General features: G+C 32.3%; 1 protein-coding gene and 1 pseudogene across 1 annotated transcript; both read left to right on the top strand.

The window, feature by feature from the left end:
- The first annotated feature begins 458 nt into the window (after positions 1–458).
- Positions 459–1,359, top strand: LOC120183436 (annotated as a pseudogene).
- An 8,201-nt stretch (positions 1,360–9,560) lies between these two features.
- Positions 9,561–10,971, top strand: LOC120183464. Its single transcript, XM_039188144.1, has 2 exons — positions 9,561–10,197; positions 10,550–10,971. Exons 1-2 carry the CDS (start codon positions 9,615–9,617, stop codon positions 10,954–10,956), a joined length of 990 nt encoding a protein of 329 aa, XP_039044075.1. The 5' UTR covers positions 9,561–9,614; the 3' UTR covers positions 10,957–10,971.
- The last annotated feature ends 9,245 nt before the right edge of the window (positions 10,972–20,216 follow it).

The following is a 20,216-nucleotide window of genomic DNA, read 5'->3' as shown; positions in this document are numbered from 1 at the left end:
ATTTAGGAATAATTACAATAATACCCCTCTATACATTTTTCAATTAAATTATTGTTTTTACTGAATAAAAATAATATTTTTATTATTTCGGGTTGGGTTGGATCGGGTTCAAATTTTATCAAGTTGGGTCGGGTGGAGGGTAGGGTGAATGATGTAAAATTTTCGGGTCGGGTTGGCCAAAACCCGACTCATGCCCATCCCTAGGAGGCAAATGAATTATGCTCTAATGATCATCTAGTCATTAAACTTTTAAAAATTATTTAATAATTGTTAGATTTATCAAATTGTTATGAAATAATCACTATGACTTTATAATAGGTGAAAATTTTGATAAATTTAATGACCATTTTGTAACAATTCAATATTAATGATTTTATAACTTTGAAAGTTCAATGATCAAAACGATCATTTGATCATAGTTTTGTGGTCTCTAGAATATTTTACTATTTTTAATTGAAATGTTAGATCTTAAAGTGGGCATTTGACCTGAACTCGACAGGTTTTGACTCGACCAAACTTTATAGTGTACAGGTTTTTTTTTTATAAAAAAAAGAATTGGGTTTGGGTTCAGTTCATGTTTAGGGTGAAAATATTTGACCCAACCGCACCGAGAAATAATAGTATAATTAATCTTTATTATTTTCAGGAATAATTGCTATAATATCTTTCTATCTATATTTTTTTTAATTAGATCCTTATTTTATCTAATTATTGCTATTAACTCTATAAACTAAAGCATGCTTACTTCCAAAAAGTTACATTTTCAATAAAGTCTCTCTGATCCATTGCTGTTGTACTCAAAACTACAGCCTACACTAAAGCTTCTCATGTACTGGACATGGCAATTCGTGGTGATCCGGCCGGTGTGTTCGATGTTGATGATAACACAGCAACTCCTTAAGATTTATCCTTCCTGGTTGAGCTGGACATTCATTGTCATCCTCAATGTGTCTGTTTCATTGGCACTATATTCTTTGCCAAAGAGTTGGCACCTCACAAGCCACTTGCAAAGTTCTTGTGCATCAAGGGGGTCGTTTTATTTTGCTTTTGGCAGCTAAAAACTTGTTTTTTAAACATCGGGACATTAAAATCTTATCTCATTTACACTTTTAAACTTAAATACTTGGATGAATTCGAAACTAAACAATATTTAATTTTAGTTCCATTCCTTTTATCTGGGCATCATTCGATCACATCATTATTGGTTGGATGTAGAGCACATTCAGGAAGCTCTTCAAAACACATTGGTGTGCGTGGAGATGGTTCTTTTTTCTTTCCTCCAGCAGTATGCATACAATGTTGAACCATACCACTGGGAAAACTGAAGCTAAGATGAAGCCTGACAAGAAAAATGAATGATATACTCATTATTAGGTTGAATGTAAGCTTAGAAATGCATGTACTCTGTTTTCTATAAGATTATTATTTAGTTAATAAGTAATATGAATTAATCGTATTAGATAAACACGCAGGTTCTCTCTTTTCTCTTTTGTATTTTCACTTCTGAGATCATTTTGTTTGTTACCCATTTAAGCTTTAGTGTTTTTCTTTTGCTTTAGTTGGTGAAGTTTGGGTTTTGGTGGTGTTTGATGAAAATACATGGTTGAAGTATGTTTCTCCTAAGCAAAGGCCATGGTTGAAGAATCTGATTTCATTGTTTAAACATGTTCTAAAACTTGTATGACTGTCTTAGACCACTTGTTATCGGATTCTTGTCTCGAATTAAGTGGTCTGCAAGAAAACCATGTCGAAGTTTTCTTTTCATTCAGTATTGTTTTAACGTCGATTCTCGGTGTTTATCGTATTAATGTCGGTCAATTTTCTTAACATATAACCTGCTTTTTGGTGCATTCAACTAAGTTGATTTGGCCTATTTGGTGCCACCTTCTGCAGATACTGGATGGTCTGCTTAAGTTGCAAACTAAGTAGCTATCCGGTAACAATGTAGCTCTTAGTAATGCTTTTCTGTCCCGAGTTACTGTGGACTCGGACTCGAGTTAATGTCACGATGGGCTAGTGTCAATCTCAGAATGTTCATTTCCATGCAGTGTTCAGGGATTCTTCAAAGCCTTGGCCTTTCCGATCAATTCTCAAATTTTCATCGATTCAGGTCCAATGCCTTCCACTCTCCTGCTCCGGGTTTTGGAAGCTTTTTTCATTAATTTACTGAAATGGTAACGCCGGTTGCTAGTTGACATTTCGGTGCACTGTTTCATACGTTAATCGGCCCTAGTATGAAGAGTTGTATGTAAAAATCAGTTACATGAACATCTGTATTCATAGCGCACAGAAACATAAATATGATGACCAAATTTCGTAAGAACTTTGTTAAAATGCGTTTCTTGATTAACACGTAATCGCTTTCATTGTTATCCAACTTGTCATATGCCCCATTTTCAAGCACCCTTCTGATTTGGTTGCACTTGCAGCTTCTCCACCCCAAGGCCGGGAGTTCCATTGGAATGAAAAGCATCGGCGGTAAGCCGATCTCCCCGTCTCGGTTCCTAAAATTACTCAATCTCAATGGGGAAAAGATTATTATTCAATCTCAATGGGGAAAAGATTATTATTTCTCGTCATTAACGCAAGGGATGTTTGCAAAGCAGTAAATCATTGTTGAATCGACTTTACTCATGTTAGCTTTTTCATCCGCAGTGCTCATACTCGAGACTTGTATAAATTTTTTTACCATTCAATCCAATAAACAGGTGGATGTCAGCTTACATTAAAGTGTATTAGTTTGGTTAGCTAATTGATCGAGGAAAGATGGTTTATCTGTTATGATGCAAGAATTATAATAATTGAACAAGTGCATGTAAGCATAACACAAGCTTTCAAGTTGAGCATCGTTTTCCAGTTTACTTTGTGGAATCTTTACCAACAAACACGGCGCCCTTTCAAGCTTCATTTTTATTCTTTAGATTTATTTATTCTTTTTAATACGAGAGTGATTACAAGTTAGTATCTGTTCTAAAGACTGTCAACTCATTCGACAATAAACGCTTAAACACCCTTGGCATACGATGTGCTCGAACCAAAGACCTCTAGGGATAATGATCATTCCTTTAACATATCTAATTTTCTTAAATATAAAAATATACATTCATATATATATATATATATATAGTGAGGTATCACATTATAATCCTGACCAAATTATCATTTTAATTATTAAACTTTAAAAATTCATAAAATATAGAATTGTTAAAAAATGTTCATCATAATATTTTCATAATAAAAAATTCTGATATATTTAATAACTATTTTTAACAATTCGATAAAATTTAATGATTACCTTGCATCATTGTAATAAAATTTAATGATCATTTTATAATTATTCGATGAATTTAATGACTATTTATAATTTTTAAAAGTCTTCGTATTTTAAGGATCTCGGGTGTACTTTATCCTAAAAAGGAACAAACTAAACTATGGGACCTGATCCAATGAAGAATGAAGCCTGTCGCCCATTCATAGAAATGTCGGCACCGTATCGGTTCAGGATTTTGGACCGTAAAGACTTGAGAAAGTTGATGGTTAACTTATCCAAAAAAAAAAAAAAAAAGTTGATGGTTAGCTATTCTCTGACTGTACTTAAATTACTCATTATCCTACGACTATACAAAAACATTCTACCAACGGTTTGAGTTCCACAAAACTGTTATCATCTTTTTCTTTTACTTATCCTCAACCGTCCAAGATTTGAGTTTCAACTGTTGTAACGGTTTTTCTTTTAGTTTAATTTAAATAAAAATAAATACTTAAAATATATTACGTTTCTCTTTTTACTTAAAATACGTTTTTTTTAAGATAATGTCTAAAATATAGCGTACTTTTTTTACCTAAATATTTAAAATATTTTTTATTCAAAGTAAATATTAAAATATATCATCTTTTTATTTAGGAATGAAAAGTATTTTTTAATTAATATCATGTGCTAATTTTAGATACCTAAATGAAAAAAAAAAATATAATTTAAATACTTATTTTTATAAAAAAAAATTAGATACTTTTATATATATATAATTTAGATACATATCTTAAAACAAGCCTTGCTTTTCACAAGTTAATTTAGAAAACATAATTTTCAAAAAAAATAATAATTTAGAAAACATACAGAGTTTTGAAGAGAGAATATTAAAAGAAGATTGCTCGCTTGATTTAAAATGTTAAGAAATTATTTAAATGTTATAAAATTATTATATTAAAATAATAATACATATATCTTTCTTTATTCTTACAATTTTTTCTTGTTATTATTCTTCTCGTTACTTCATTTTGTTTATTTCATACCATTATCATTATATTCAATATTTATTACTGATTTTTTTTTATAATTCTCCATAAATACAATTATATGTATACCTTCTTAATATAAAATTGAATCCATATTAGATAATATTTCTCCAACAGATTTGGTGCACACACATACACGTGCACCGTTACATGTTTGTCCACAAAAATACATGACCAAGGTTATTCTATATAATAATAATAATAATAATAATAATAATAATAATAATAATAATAATAATAATAATAATAATAATAATAATAATAATAATAATAATAATAATAATAATAATAATAATAATAATAATAATAACAATGAAGCCCCACAAATCAAGGCTTGCAGATATTTTTATCAGATTTTCTCGACAGATTCCCATTGATCATTAAATTAAGATGCAAGCAAGCAAGCAACCATGTTGAAAGGAGAAGGATGACAAGTTTGTTACTTTATTCAGATTCTAAAAAAATATAGGGACTCTTAGTATATTTAGGCCTATTAAAAATGTGTTTGCAAATATATGGCTAATATTTTAAATATGCCCTTGAGGTTTGTTGCTTTATTTAGATTAACCCTTAATACTTCCAATCCACTTGAATAATCGAACAAGTCCTTAAACTTTTAATTGGCATCCAAGTAAGTCTTAAAGCTTTAATTTCTATCCAAATAAGCTCAGCGCCTTTAATTTATACCTCGAGAAGACTCCTAATATAAATCAGTATTTCATTTGAAATAAAGATTAATCTAAATACAAATCAAAGTGTAGAGGCTTTTTTAGGTACAACAAAATATAAAGGCGTATTTAGCAAAAGTAAACTAGTTCATGGACCTATATAAAATTTATATTTTGATATGTTGTTAGTGTATTTATAGATTACTCTAAATCATATATGTTATACCCAGGGACGGAGATGAGATCAAATATAGGAAGGGACAAAACATCTAAGTTCAAAATAATAGGATTATTACGTATTTAATTTGAAAAGTTTTAAGGAACAAAAGTGTAATTTTACTTAAGTTTAAACTTATAAAGATCTAATTCATACATAACTTAGCCAAGACATTATCTGATACATAAATTCATACATATCTAATTTTCTTACATAACGCACACGTATAGTGAAAATTGCATTAAGAAAAAACAAAGCAAACTTAGCCAAGACATGTTCCAATGAAAAACTGAAATCTGTCACTCAACCATGCACCGTTACAGTTATGGACTTCGTCCTACAAAGACTTGAATAGATTCGCGTTCCCAATCCGCCATCTTCGTTGTTATTTGACTGCGACGTCAGTGTCCTGTTAAGTTTCACAATCTGTCTCTACTTGAACCGAACCAGACAAGTTACCGTCTAGTTTTTTTGACTTTATCCGCTCCCTCCACCGTCCACGGCTCCAACCGTTGTAACGGTTTCTCCCTAATTAATATACATGGGCCACCTTATCGTTCTGATACCAGGAGGTTCCCTTCAACCGTCCCTATCTCTGGTTCAAACTGTTTTTGGGTTTGAAGTTTGTAATTTTTAGGTCCAGTTATTACGAATATGTTTGGATTATTTTAATTTTCAGTTATTTTATATTAATATCATTTTCAGTTATTGGCATGTAGTTAGTCAACCATTCTGGAATATCTATATGCCGCGAAATTTGCGCCAAAAGCAACCTAGCTTCGAGGGAATTACTAGAAAGAGTAGTACGTGGTTACTTTGGATGCTAAGAGAAGTGGATGAAATAGACATCTTCTTTACACATGAAGGAACTAATATTCAACACTTGTAAGTTATCTAATAAAAAGAGATCATAATTTTTTTAAATAAAATTAATAATTCAAAATTTTATATTATAAACAAAATAAATCAATATTAAAAAATAACGTTTAAATGAATCTATATAGTACTTAATCCAAATTAATCATCTTATAAATTGAGTATCATAATTATAAAATAAACAGATGTACTAATATTTATCTATCATAAGGATTTACGATTTGAATTTTTTCTTTATCTGATCCAAAAATTTGTGGTGAATTTATGTGATGAAGAAACAAAATCGAGGGGGGAAATGAAAATTTTAAATTTATGATGAAGAAATAGAAGTGTATTTCTATATATCTAAAATGAATAGAATTATATTATTTAATTGAAAGTATGAATTTATACTAAAAAAGTATCCATGTAGCTATAATTGTAACTATAATTCTTATACTCTTGCAAAATCCTTTCATATTTATTATTAAGATAATATCTTTTTTCTACGTATAATTCTTTTCGTATCTCATAATATCAATAAAAATGCATGGCCAAGGTCCTTGTATGGTGACACTTACATAATTCTCTAATATTAAAATCTCCATACGTGATTGAATGGTAATTGTACAACTACCATGCATTTTCTTCCTGTTCATACGTTGTTGAATTAACCGAGTCAACTCTGTTTTCCCCGTGCTATCTTAGTCCAAAAATTAAACATTTACGGGATAATGTGGACCGACAATCTGTTTCCTTCTCCCACACGCGTTTTAGCCGAAAGCTATGTGTTTTTTTTCCAGCAACCTTAAAATTATTTATTTTAGTTGGTAAAAATATTTAATTTTTAAATCTTATTACAGTGTTAATGTGGAAACAACAAGATTTAACATGTAAAAAGGACCAATGGTATTGGATGTCTTAATCGTCAGGTTGGTAAATCTTATCCTTAAACTGCCAAATTGCATGCAAACCGATGGCACACGACACGGCCAAAGGTGTCATTCACATCTCACTATTTTATCTTCATTACTTTTGGGATAAAAGGTTTTTTTTTTTTATTTTGTTAGAGGATAAAGAATATACCCATAACGAAAATCTGTTTATCTATCGATCATATATATATATTTATTTATTAATTCAGATATAATATTATTACTATGACGCCTTCATCTATACACATGCAATGCCAGTATTCATTCTACGTACGTATGTTGGGAAAAAAATGTGATAAATTGAAAATTTTACTGTATATTTTTTTAAGTGTAAAGATGGATAATCAAATAATGAATTTACTGATTCATATTCTATTTCGTGAGATATTTACAAAAGTATCTCATATGCTCAAAACGGTTAATTGATGAATGAAAAATTTATGCTTAAAGTATGATACATGTTAATTGTGGTGTGTAAGGAAATAGTTTATATACACAAATCCACTTGCCAGTCATTGAATGACTTGTGTTGAAATAGTGCCTCACGCACAGATGCAAGGGGTGTAAAAAGCCCATCGAACCCATCGAGGTTGGAGGCACACCCGCACAACGTGGGTGATGTGATTGTCCGAACCTGTCGTGCCCGTGGATATTTTACCCACTATGAAATAAATATTTTCCTTAAATGAAACTTATCTTTATTAATATTCTGAATTAAAAAAAAAATATTATATAATACTAAATCCAGGCACCTATTTATATAATAAACCTTTCGAGAAGATTTATGTAATAAACCTAACTTTTAATGTCCCTACATTCTTTTGATAAAACAATACTATCAAATAATCCCCAGACAGCTAACATCCAACGACTCCAAACTATATTATATATAATATCTATCTTCTACTTCCATTATCCAAAATTTTTAGTTTAATTAAGAGATATGTTAGGGTTAATCCCTTAGCACACAATGCTTACGTAATGATAGATTATCAAAAAGAAGAAGAAGAAAAGTTACCTATTCATTTTTAACCTCGGTTGAGTTGAATGATCAAAAATTTAATTGTTTACGTAATTGTTTTGTAGATTTAATTTAGTTTAATTTTAAATTTAGTTAAAGTTAAAGATGAATTGAAGAGTGCTAGGAGTATGATTGTATTTCTTGAAAATTCAAAATTATGTAAAGTTTATATGTTATTTTATATTTATTTATAATTTCATATTTATTAACATTTGTAATTTTGTATCTTATATTTTTAGTATAATTTTTTTAATTTATATTTTTGATATAAAATTTTCATCTATCCCTAATTAAAATTTAATAAGATTGTAAAACTTTAAAAAGTTTTAAAAAATAAATTTATTTATTAGTTTTGAGTGAATATAATGTAGTATTAATATTTATTTAAAGACTCTTAATCGTTTGCCAATGAATACTCATACACTCATGTATACATAATGTTAATACCTTAAGGGTGCGTTTGGTTCACGGAATGCAAGATTACAGTGTTTGGTTAAAGGAATAAAAGATTATTGGAATGTATATTTGACCAAATTGTCCTTATTATATATTTGTTTTTCTTAACAAGTTGGAAAATATTTATATATTTTCTTTAAAAAATTTAAATTCATAAAATTTATATAATTTTTTACAAAATTAAAAATATAAAAAGGTTTAATGAAAGGGTAAAATTTTATTTTAACCCCTGGACTTCATATAAAATTTTAATTATAGATTTTTTGTAAATCTAAAATAGTTTAAGGATAAATTTGTAATTTAGCATTCATATAATTTTTATTATTCAATGACAAAATAATGATATTTTTAAAAGAAAAAAAATTTAAGGGCATTTTAGTCCAAAACAACAGTAATCTAACAATACCTAAGGAAAGGGAGGTAATGACATTTTCGGTAATATACTCAAAAAAATCTACTATTGATAATGTATGATTACCGAGAATAATATTCCCGGTCAACCAAACGGGAGAATGTGGATTCTATTCTCATGAGAATCTCACATTCCCCCAACCAAACACACCCTAAGAGATAACAACAATATTTAATTATTGAGATCGTTTAATTCGTATCTTAAAATAAGATCAATTAAAAATAAAATATCTCAATACACATTTGAATATATCAATAATTTTGTAATTTTTTAGATTATCTCCTTAAATTAACCACAAAATCCATTAGTATACATAATCAATGATGTGACTGATAGAGAAAAACAACTTAATTGTAAACATAAAAACATAATTATGACAGTAATGTTCCGGAAGGATCATTTGTTTTCGTGTCCACTTAAACAGCCACAGGGAAAGTTTCATTTTAACCCATCACTTATCTTTTAACAATTAATATTTTTATTTAATTCTCTATCAAAAATACTATTTATTTAATTTAATAAAAATGTAATCCAACTAATTCTATCTACACATGGCCCCACCGCCCATTTTTCCCGGAAAACAAACTTCCACCGTCCACTCGCACTGCATTTCGAATCTAACGGACAAAATTGAATCATAGTCTGCGTCCCTACTGGCTATATATTTCCATTCACCTCACTCCCGCAACTGGCAACAGCGCAAAGAAACCAGAGTTTTTTTTTCGCTTTCTCTCTTGTTTTCTTACCTCCAAAAATGGCGTCGGCGAGCACTTGGATGTTATCTTTGAAGGTACTGTTTATTTCCACTGGTTTATTGGCCATAGTTTTAGGGCTTAAAGTCTCTGTTCCATTGGTCATGGAATTCTCCGTTTCTCAAGCTCCGTTGTTATGGAGCACGGTCTCTTCTGGGCTCAAGCCACAGTATCTTTACGTCATCATCAATGGAATCATAATCACGATTGTAGCATCGTCGCGGTTTCACCAAAACCACGCGGATGACGAACAGGCGGAAGAGATGCAGCAGCGGCAGCCGAGACCGATAATCTCCTTGGATCAACGGCCAGCGGTGGAGCACGAGATGAAGAACGGCTTGGATTTAGGTGAAACGGAACTGGTCGAGTACGAGCAAAAGCGGGGAGGAGAAGAGGTGGAAACGACGGTTTTTGAGGCGTATACCAATGTAGCGATTGTTGTTAGAGATGGAGGAGGTGACGAGTGGATTCCTCCGAGGAGAATGGATTCGTCGGAGATTCCATCGGATGTTATGTTTCAGCTGGCAAAACCGCCGGTTTCCTCTAGATTCGGTCACCGGAAACCTGTTAAAGCCAGTCCTGAAGGTATATTCAGCATTTTTTTAGTCATTTTTTATTTAAAAATTGTTAGCGGTTACTTGGTTAGACTCTCTATACACCAACTTTTTGAAATTCAAAAAACTCTGCAAAGCTCGTTGGTCCAGTCGACGGAGGCGTTCCGGCGGTGTTTCAGTTATTTTTTTTCCACACGTGTTTCATGTTTCATTGTCTAATTATTGTTTTAGTCCCCCTATAAAGTTAGGAAACAGTCCTCTCATTTTTAATTGATTTAGATACTTTAGACGACGCGCCACTCAATAAATTCAAATTTAAATATATGATTAAGAAACTTAAAATATCTAAATAGCGTAATTAATTCTACTGTGGCTTAATGCAGGTGGCCGAGCATTGAAGCGGGTGGCGAAACCCAAACGCCACGAGACGTTGGAGAGCACGTGGAAGATGATAACGGAAGGGAGAGCGATGCCGATGACGAGGCACTTGAAGAAATCGGACACTTGGGACAATCACGGCCGTGATATCAACGTCGAGGCGTTGGTCGATTCGACGGCGGCGATGAAGAAATTTGAAACGTTCAGAGACCGGACCAATTACCAGCCTTCTCCACCTGTACAAGTGAGCTCTCCTTCTCCGGCTTCGGCAGTGAAACTGAGGAAAGAGCCGTCGCTGAGTCAGGAAGAGTTGAACCGGCGAGCGGAAGCGTTTATAAAGAAGTTCAACGAGGACATGAGGTTGCAGAGACAAGAGTCGCTTAATCAGTACATGGAAATTGTTAACCGCTAATTATCGATTAATTAACCATAGTTTAAAAGCTTTGAATCATGTTTATATTTTAAGAACAGAAAAATATGTTCATTAATTTTTATAAATATGCTTCCTCCATTGTTTAAAGAAAGTTGGAGATTTGGAGTTGTAAAAAAAAAGTTTTGATAAATTAATAAAAAATAATTATGTTTTTATAATAATTTAATAAAATTTAATAACTATTATATATATATATATTTAAAAATAATAGTGATCTCGAAAATATGAATCGGTGTATGACTACGACTATTTTCTTTGTAAGGATTATTTGAATGACTCGTTTCATTAGAAATTGCACAACCTATTCCTCTAGGTCGGTTCAAGCTTTTGCGGCAAAGTAGTGCCGTGTCCTAAAGTTTGATTGATGCTGTACATATCTACATAGTCCCGTCATCCCATGAAAATAATGTCCCTCTTCGATATTGTTGATAGATTTGAAGATTTGTAGAGGTTGTTCAGTTAAATGAAGGGTAAACGTCATCAATGGTTATTAATGTTTGGGGAAGTGATCGTTTTCATCATTAACTTCTAAAATGTCATAAATCGGTTATTAATATTATTGTTTGTTATAAAATGATCACTAACGTTATTGTTTGTTATAAAATGATCACTCGATGTTAACAGCCGTTAACAAATCATTAATACAATAACAGAATGTTGACGTTATCATTTGTCACAAAATGACCACTAACATTATCGTTTGTTACAAAATGGTTACTAACGTTATCATTTATTACAAAATAGTCACTTGACGTTAACGATCATTAACAAATCATTACTATAGTAATGAAATGTTGACGTGACACGTTAAATCAACTTACTCATCATGTTTGACTGACCGTTTGACTCCTCTTCTTCTTCTTATTTCAGTGTTTGCTCCTTGATTTCCACCTTTTTTGCCATGCTCTCTATATGGATGTCTCCGACTGTCCTTCACTGCCAACCCCATCTGTTCATGACTTCTAGGTCCTACATTCGCATTGGATATTCAAAAAGAAAAAGAAAATGAAAGAAATGATGTCAAATGGCATGATAATAAAGGTTGCTAAATCCATCAAAATGAAACCTTCTATATAAAAGGTTAAAAGAAATGTGTACCAACATTAGCAGGCAGCGGGCTTGCTAAAGCCATCACTCCAACCAGCCAAATGACCCTCACTATTACCTTTCCAAGCCTTTTCGAATTCCGCAAGTTCATCTAATAAAATCAAAATATGAAAATATCAGCTTCTTTTAGAACACACCCCAAGTTGCAGTAATTTAGTCAAATATTGGACATATATAACTGCATTCTTTAAGCCTGGACTTGTTTATTAATTGTTCCCCAAGAAACCAATGGAAGAAAGTTACCTTATCATGAATTCCTCTAGAAATCCTACGTGTTGCTTGACCCATTTTTGTATATGCTTCTTTTTTCTCCTCAAGCACAACCTGAAACAACCAACACCGATATCAAATACGATAAGCGTTTGAATCATAATAGAGCACTCATCGAAAAAAAGTTACTCCATCGTTGTCCATCTTCCTGCTTTTTTCATAGAAGTGTAATAAGTTTCATCTACACCTCCATATGTAACTCTTGAAGTCTGGAAACTAAAACTATCAGCCTGTTGCTTTGAGTCTGTTGCAAAAACAGTGGAAATCAAGGAGCAAACACTGACGTAAGAAGAAGAAGAGTCAAACGATCGGTCAAACATGTTGAGTCAGCTGGTTTAACGTGCCATGTCAGCATTCAGTTACTATTGTTAACGTCGAATGACATTTTATAACAAGCGATAACATTAGTCACCATTTTGTAACAAAATATAACGTTACTGGCCGATTTGTGACTTTTCAAACATTAGTGGTGAAAACGAATACTTACCCAAATATTAGTGACTATTGGCGTAATTTACCCATAATAGAAAGGTTAATATTTAGTTTTACCCTAAACTATTGTTAAAACATTAAATAGGTCCTTAAACAATGATTTTATATATAATTTAACCCAAAAACTTTCTAATTTCAATTTTTTAAACACCCACCATCTCAATTATATTCTAACCAATTTCCTTACAAAAACAAAAACCACAAACAAACTTTCATTTGTTTTTAAATATTCTAATAACTTTTCTTACAAAACGAAAATCATCCCAAAAACATTATTTTTTTTACATTAAAATTAGTTGAATATATGGCTGTAAATACTCATGTATTTATCTTTAATGGAAAAACTCCTTTTAACTATGTAGTGTGTTTTCGTTTTGTAAGGAATGAGGTTCGAATATAATTGTGGTGGTGGGATGTTCGAAAAAAAATTATAAATTAGAAAACTTATGGGATAAATTAGATATATAAAATCATTGTTTAAGGACTTATTTGATGTTTTAACAATAGTTTAGGGGTAAAACTAAATATTAACCTTTTTATTAACGTCTTCACATCATCAATTTAACAAGATAACGGTGGAGTGACTATTTTGTTACAAATCCATAATGTCAATGACCAATTTGTTACTTTTGAAACTTCAATGAGGAAAACAAAAACTTACTCAAACATTAGTGACCATTGATGTAGTTTACCCTTAAATGAATTTAGATTTATAATGTGATTTTGATGTACTATAATTTATTAATTTTTAGATATTTAAAGAGAATAAATAAGATTATAGAAAAAATATATATATATTTTTCGTCAAACATGTCTTATCATAACATTTTTAAAAGTAAATTAAACAAAATTTAAATAATAATTTTAACGTTAAATAGTATAAGGGAAAAGTGGTGATGAAGTGTAATAATTTAAGTAGGGATGTACCCGACCTGTAAAATTGATTGAAATCGGCTTAAGTCAAAATTGTTTGTGATCAGATGTGATGGTAATTGGGAACCGATTCGAGTCCAAACTGGTATTGACTTGAACCCGAGTTGGATTTGGAAATTTACGACCTGCATCCGACCTAAACCCGATAATATGAAAATTGAACCCGACCTGCATCCGATCTGATATTTACACGAACTCGAGATTAACCTAGTAAATAACTGTTATTATTCGACATGGTTTCAACTTGACTTGTTATAAACCTGTTCTATAATTGACTTAACATGTAAAGGATCATACATGTTATTAAACTAAACTAATATTTATCTGACTTGTATTTACCTGTAAGTTAAATTAATGAAGTTAAGAAATTATGAATTTCTAATATTAACTATGATAATTTTTTTAAAAGGTGATTAACTATGATAATTAAATCAACGTATTTAATTTTAATGTTTATAAATTGTAGCTTATAAATATATTCAAAAAAATTATTAAATGAATGGCTTGAAATTGATAAAATTAATAATAAATGTAAAATAAATTAGTAATTAAGATAATATTATTACTAAATTTACTTTATATTACTAAATTTAGTTTTTATATATATTATGATTATAATGTTAAAAAATTAACTATAACTATAAAATTAATTTTATTAAATGATTCATGGATCATTTTTTAGCTTTTAATTAATAACTTAAATATATTTTAACTTACATATATTATTCATGATTCTAGTTATGATAATATTAAGATATGAGATTAAAGATTTAATAACTTAATAAATATTGAAACAAACAAAATGTGTAAATGTACAAATTAAATTTATTAAACTTCATATGCCACAAAACAATTAAATGGAGTAAATAAATTTATGTACAAATTTAAGCTCTCGTATCTTATAGCAGAAGTTTTACGAAGCTGAAAGCTTGCCTTTGCTACCAAAAATTTCTTCATCGAACTTTTAATTATTTCAAATGATCTAAATGTTGCCAATATGATTAAATTATGGACAACTTTTTTGCTTTGAAAGCAAAAATGCCACCAACATAATTTAATCATTGATAACTAATTAGATAAGAATTTATAATAGCTAAGTTCAATTCAGTGAGACCAACAACAACAATTTACAAGGCAACAGAGTATAGACAACCAACAAGCAATCAGACCAGTCCAGCCAACCAATAAGCAATCAGACTAATCCAGCCAACATTCATACCAATCCAAGCAAAGGTAAAACCAAGGGGAATACAATGGCCAACAGTGCAAAACTACAATTATTTCATTAATATGGTCGTCGTAAAACACCCCACAAAATTAAAAAAAATCATTAGTAAAACATTTTAAATATGAATAAAAATTATGAAATAAACACAATGAACAAGTTACCGTAAGAGGGAAGAATGAAGAAAGACTTATTCACAAACTTATTCTAATGTGATTGCTGTAAGTGTAAAGCACCCTACAAAACTAAAACTAAAATCATTAGTAAACAATTTCAATGAAATAAACACAATAAGAAGCATGCAAATCAAATATATACCTTTTAAGAAGAATGATCATTGATCACAGTAAGATATTCTTCATCCATTTCTTCGTTTCAAAACCATACAACCAATTTCGAGTTTTTACAAAAATCTCAACATTTTTAGGTAAGAGTTTCACTCTCAACTTGTTCAAAATTCGACCACCCATGCTAAATGAAGATTTAGAAGCAACTTAAGTAATTGGGATGGCGAATATATCTCTCGCCATGCGATAGAATACAGGATAAGAAGCACTTTGTGATTTTCAATACTCCAAAATGTCAAACTCGGCTTCTTCATTACGGGGAACAAGGGGCAAATTAATGTAGGTATCAACATCCGATTTTCCAATCCTTGAAACATCTAAATTGGCATCAAAACTCTGAAAATATAAATAAAAAATTAGTGACATTTTGATTAGTCGTGTCAACATCAAAACCTTGAGAAAAATAAACAATAAAAACGATCAAATGGCCTATAAAAAGATTAAAAAATGTATAAAAAAATATAGAAAAATGTGTCATAAACATAGAATTGTTACAAAGAAAAAACAAAAATAAAAAATAATCGAAAAACAAAAAATACTGATGATCGAACATTAAAACTAATGTTAATATCATTGTCTGAATATTAAAAAAGGAGCAAACAAAGTTAAAGTTTATGATTTGGTATATATTTTTTCTTAGAAGTATTGTTTTTAACACTAATATTATGTTGATTTTAATTTCTTTTATTTTGGAAGGATCTAAATTAATATATTAATAGTTTTTGAAATTAACTATTTGAAGATATTAAAGAAGTAGGGATCAAATCATATAAAAATAAGAGAAAATCGCCTCAGTGACCAAAAATGCCTTATAATATACGATTTTAACCAACTTTTTCCGGATTTGCCAAAATGACCAACAAAATCGCAATGCAATCGCTAATTCGCAACGCGATCTCCATTATCGCAAATTCGCGTTGCATTTCGCGTTGCGATAGTTGGAAATCGCGTTGCGATGGTCTACAGTGTCGTTGCGATTTTCCCAATTCGCAATGCGAATAAGTAAATCGCAACGCGAATTGGGAAAATCGCAATGCGATACTGACTATCGCAATGCGATAATACAAAATCGCAACGAGATACTGACTTTCGCAACGCGATTCTGACTTTCGCAACGCGATTTACATAGCGCCATTCGTATTAACGCGTATTTTTTTTTTCAAATTCCAAACACGAATTTTTTCTTAATAAATCGGAAACTGAACCGTCCACAATAATCACAACTCATAACCTCAAACCCAAAATCACAACACTCAGTCCCATCTCCATCTCTCACTCTCTACGGTGAAATCCGTCCCCATCTCCGAAGATTTCCGTCCCCATCGCCGGCGAAATCCCTCACAACCATTCACAGTCAAAAATCCCTCACAATCATTTAGAAATGGAAAATCAACCTCCGATGGTTAGTTTTTTTATTTTTATTTTGAAAATTTTGCATTATTTTAGGTTTTTCATATTGAGAATGATGATAAGTTTACTGGTAATTTCAATAATAGATTAACCATTTCACTTAGATTTCTTATTAAATTCATTCGATTGCTGCCAATACTGCTAAACTGTTTAGCCTGTGAAGTTAGTATTTGTCTTTGTTTTGTCTTTTGGTTGAAGTAATGCAGAAGAAGAATAGTTTCGAGAATGAAAATCACAACGCGGAATTAACTATCGCAACGCGAAATAAAAAACGCAACGCGAAACCAAAATCGCATTGCGATTTTCATTTCGCGTTGCGATTCTCTCGTTACGATTTTCATTTCGCGTTGCGATTCTCTCGTTGCGATAGTCATTTCGCGTTGCGATTCTCATTATCTCATTGCGATTTTCATTTCAACCAAAAGACAAAACAGTGTTGCAAATTTTAGTTTCAAGAATAAACTACTATTTATGTTTATTGTTTTTGGTATATCTTGACAGTGTAGTTTTTGGTATATCTAACTTGGTATGTTTATTGTTTTTGTAGAAATTTTTTTCTGCTTCATTGACATTAAGGAATAAAGTTAGCCTAGCCACTACAATTGCTTCGAAGCTTTCACCTGCACAAAGAAAATTGTTTGAGGAAACCTGCTTCGGGCCATGGTTGAGAGTACAGCATCCGGGTGGAGATGCTAATTTGACCCATTTGTGGCTTCAGACCATGACTAGAGATCTACCCGACAGTATACAACGTGGTGAGGAAGAGATATGGTTTCATTTTCCACCGGCGTATACTTGTTTTGGGCGGAAGGAGTTCTGCTTAATCGCTGGTCTACGATTCGGACACGATGATGTAGGCCGGTACACTCGTCATATCACCCGCCCATCATGGTTATCCAGGGTTTTTCCTGATGAGTCAATAGAGAAGCCGAACTTACACGTCGACGACATGAAGAAATTGTTTAATAAGAAAGATGGTTTTACTCGGATGAATGACGTCGATGTTGTCCGAGTATGCCTTCTACTACTTTTGTATGCCGGCTTTTTAGGCAGAGAGGCCAGACAACCTATTCCTCAGGAGCTAATATTATTGGTAGAGGACCTAAATGCATGGAATCTGTTTCCGTGGGGTTCGTATATATGGAAAGCTACCTGGACTAAGTTGTCGTCTGCCTTTGATGATCGCAAAAGTTTGCGGGGCGATGGGTCGAAATACACTTTGTCATGCTTTGTTTGGGCCATTAAGGTAAGAATTTCTATATAATGTTTTCAAAATTATAATTAATTATTTAACAATTACTAATGTTTGTTATTATATTGTTTGTAGATTTGGATATTCGAGGCCTTTCCCGCCATGAAGACATATGCAATAAAAACTTCAAATGATATTCCCAGGGCTATTTCATGGAAGAGGAAACGTATGTTGGATTGGGAAGACTTAATACCATATGCGACAATAAATAATGTAAGTTAACACAAATACTATCATATATAAACAAGTTATTAATAGTAGACGTTTAACTTTGTTTGAGTTTTTATATTTTTAGGAGGCCAACATTCCATTAATGAGACTGACACCCACGGAGGCTGAGCTTGCCACTGATTGGTGGCAAGCTAGTCAGCATTTTCTTGATGGCACGAATGATGAGCAGCCTCCACTTCCTCCACTTCGAGAGCCATCACCTCATCCAGAGCCATCACCTGATCGACCCGACTATACACCTCTACAACGAGAGCCATCACCTATCCCGTCACATCATCGAGCCTCTTATCCACCATCACCTCATGATAGGCGACCGGCAAAGATGCCACGACTTCTATCTCCCTGTTCTCCACCTCCACGGGATGAGTCAAGGGAGTTACGTGATGAGGTCAATGCCTTGCGTGAGGAGATCGGTACTCTACGCGATAACGATGGTGCATGGCGTGTAGAGGTCAATGCCTTGCGTGAGGAGATCGGTACTCTACGCGATAACGATGGTGCATGGCGTGTGGAGGTGTCTACTTTACGTGGTGAGGTTGCCGCTCTAAGTGAGATGGTAGTATCGTTGCAGAATGAGGTTCATACTCTACGTAACGAGGTAAGTTTAAGATTTTCCATATTTAACTTGATGATAAATTTACTCGTAATTTCACTTAAATTAACCATTTCACTTAGATTGCTTAGTAAATTTATTCGGTTGCTGCCAATACTGCTAAACTGTTTATTAACACTGTGAAGTAGTTTTTCTTTTTGTTTTGTCTTTTGGTTGAAGTAAATTTATTCGGTTGCTGCCAATTCTGCTAAACTGTGTATTCTTTAACACTGTGAAGTTAGTATTTGTCTTTGTTTTGTATTTTTGTTGAAGTTTTGAAATATATTTGTCTTTGTTTTCACTGTTTAAATATCATGTCCGTTTATTTACTGATATTTGTATTTAATTATTTAGCGGACCGATAAGGTGGATGCTTTACGTCGGGTTTTTCTTGCACGACAGAGTTCACGCATCAGATGGCGTGCACGTGCTATTAAGTCTCTGTATACCCCAATAGTGTGAAGACACCACAAGAAGAAGCCCGACTCGCCTGTCATCCCTCAAGAGTCCACTCCTATCGTTGAAGAGGCCCCTATCATTCCTCGAGAGTCCCCTCCCACCGTTCAAGAGGCCACTGTCATCCCTCAAGAGTCCACTCCTATCATTGAAGAGGCCCCTATCATTCCTCGAGAGTCCCCTCCCACCGTTCAAGAGGCCACTGTCATCGTTGAAGAGGTCCCTCCCACCATTCAAGAGCCCGATTCACATGGCGTCATATGTAGGATTCTTGAGAAACCCTCTGACGTGCCGGACATGATGGATTCAAGTTGGCTCTCGTATGAGTTACCGGCCAGTACCATACCGGTATCTGAAGTGGAGAGGGAACAACTACCGGACACAATTCTGGATAACACCCTTTGGGCTAAGACCGCAATTGATTTTTATCTACATGAGCGAAGCCAGGGGTGTTTCACTGACATATGCAAGCTCAATGATGATATCTATTTGTTGCTTGATCGGTCTTGGTGGGGCGTATTATTAGGGGTCGAAGACAATGGCTATTTCGATGGAGGGGTAAGTCTTATATTTTTCTTATATTTTAATTTGATTATTTTTTTGTAAATTTATGTAAGTTACTAATATATGCTTTTTTGTAAAACAGCATATCGATGCGTGGGTGTCACGTCTTCTAATAATTAGGAAACTTAAGGAAAATAAAAGAAATACACGATATACAATTATGCCGATGTCTTTTAACGCCGTTCACTTGAAGAATCAACGAGATGAATCATTTGCGTTGGGCAATGGACAAGCTAAACTTTATCCTGCATGGTGGGAGGTCGATAAGGTTAGTGTTTATTTTAGATTGAGTTTAAAGGTATTCATAAATAAGTGCGCAAATGAATGAAATTATTATGATTGTAGGTGTTTATCCCTGTT

This window comes from Hibiscus syriacus, unplaced genomic scaffold, assembly GCF_006381635.1.
Source record: "Hibiscus syriacus cultivar Baekdansim isolate YM2019G1 unplaced genomic scaffold, ASM638163v2 tig00112762_pilon, whole genome shotgun sequence".
Taxonomy (NCBI): Eukaryota; Viridiplantae; Streptophyta; class Magnoliopsida; order Malvales; family Malvaceae; genus Hibiscus; species Hibiscus syriacus.
Note: the sequence above shows the minus strand (reverse complement) of the source record. Positions and strands in the feature narration are given on the sequence as shown.

Coding starts and splice junctions, on each gene's coding strand:
- LOC120183464 (XM_039188144.1), top strand. CDS start 9,615: ATGGCGTCGGCGAGCACTTGGATGTTATCTTTGAAGGTACTGTTTATT. Junction 10,198..10,549: donor TGTTAAAGCCAGTCCTGAAG/GTATATTCAGCA, acceptor GGCTTAATGCAG/GTGGCCGAGCATTGAAGCGG.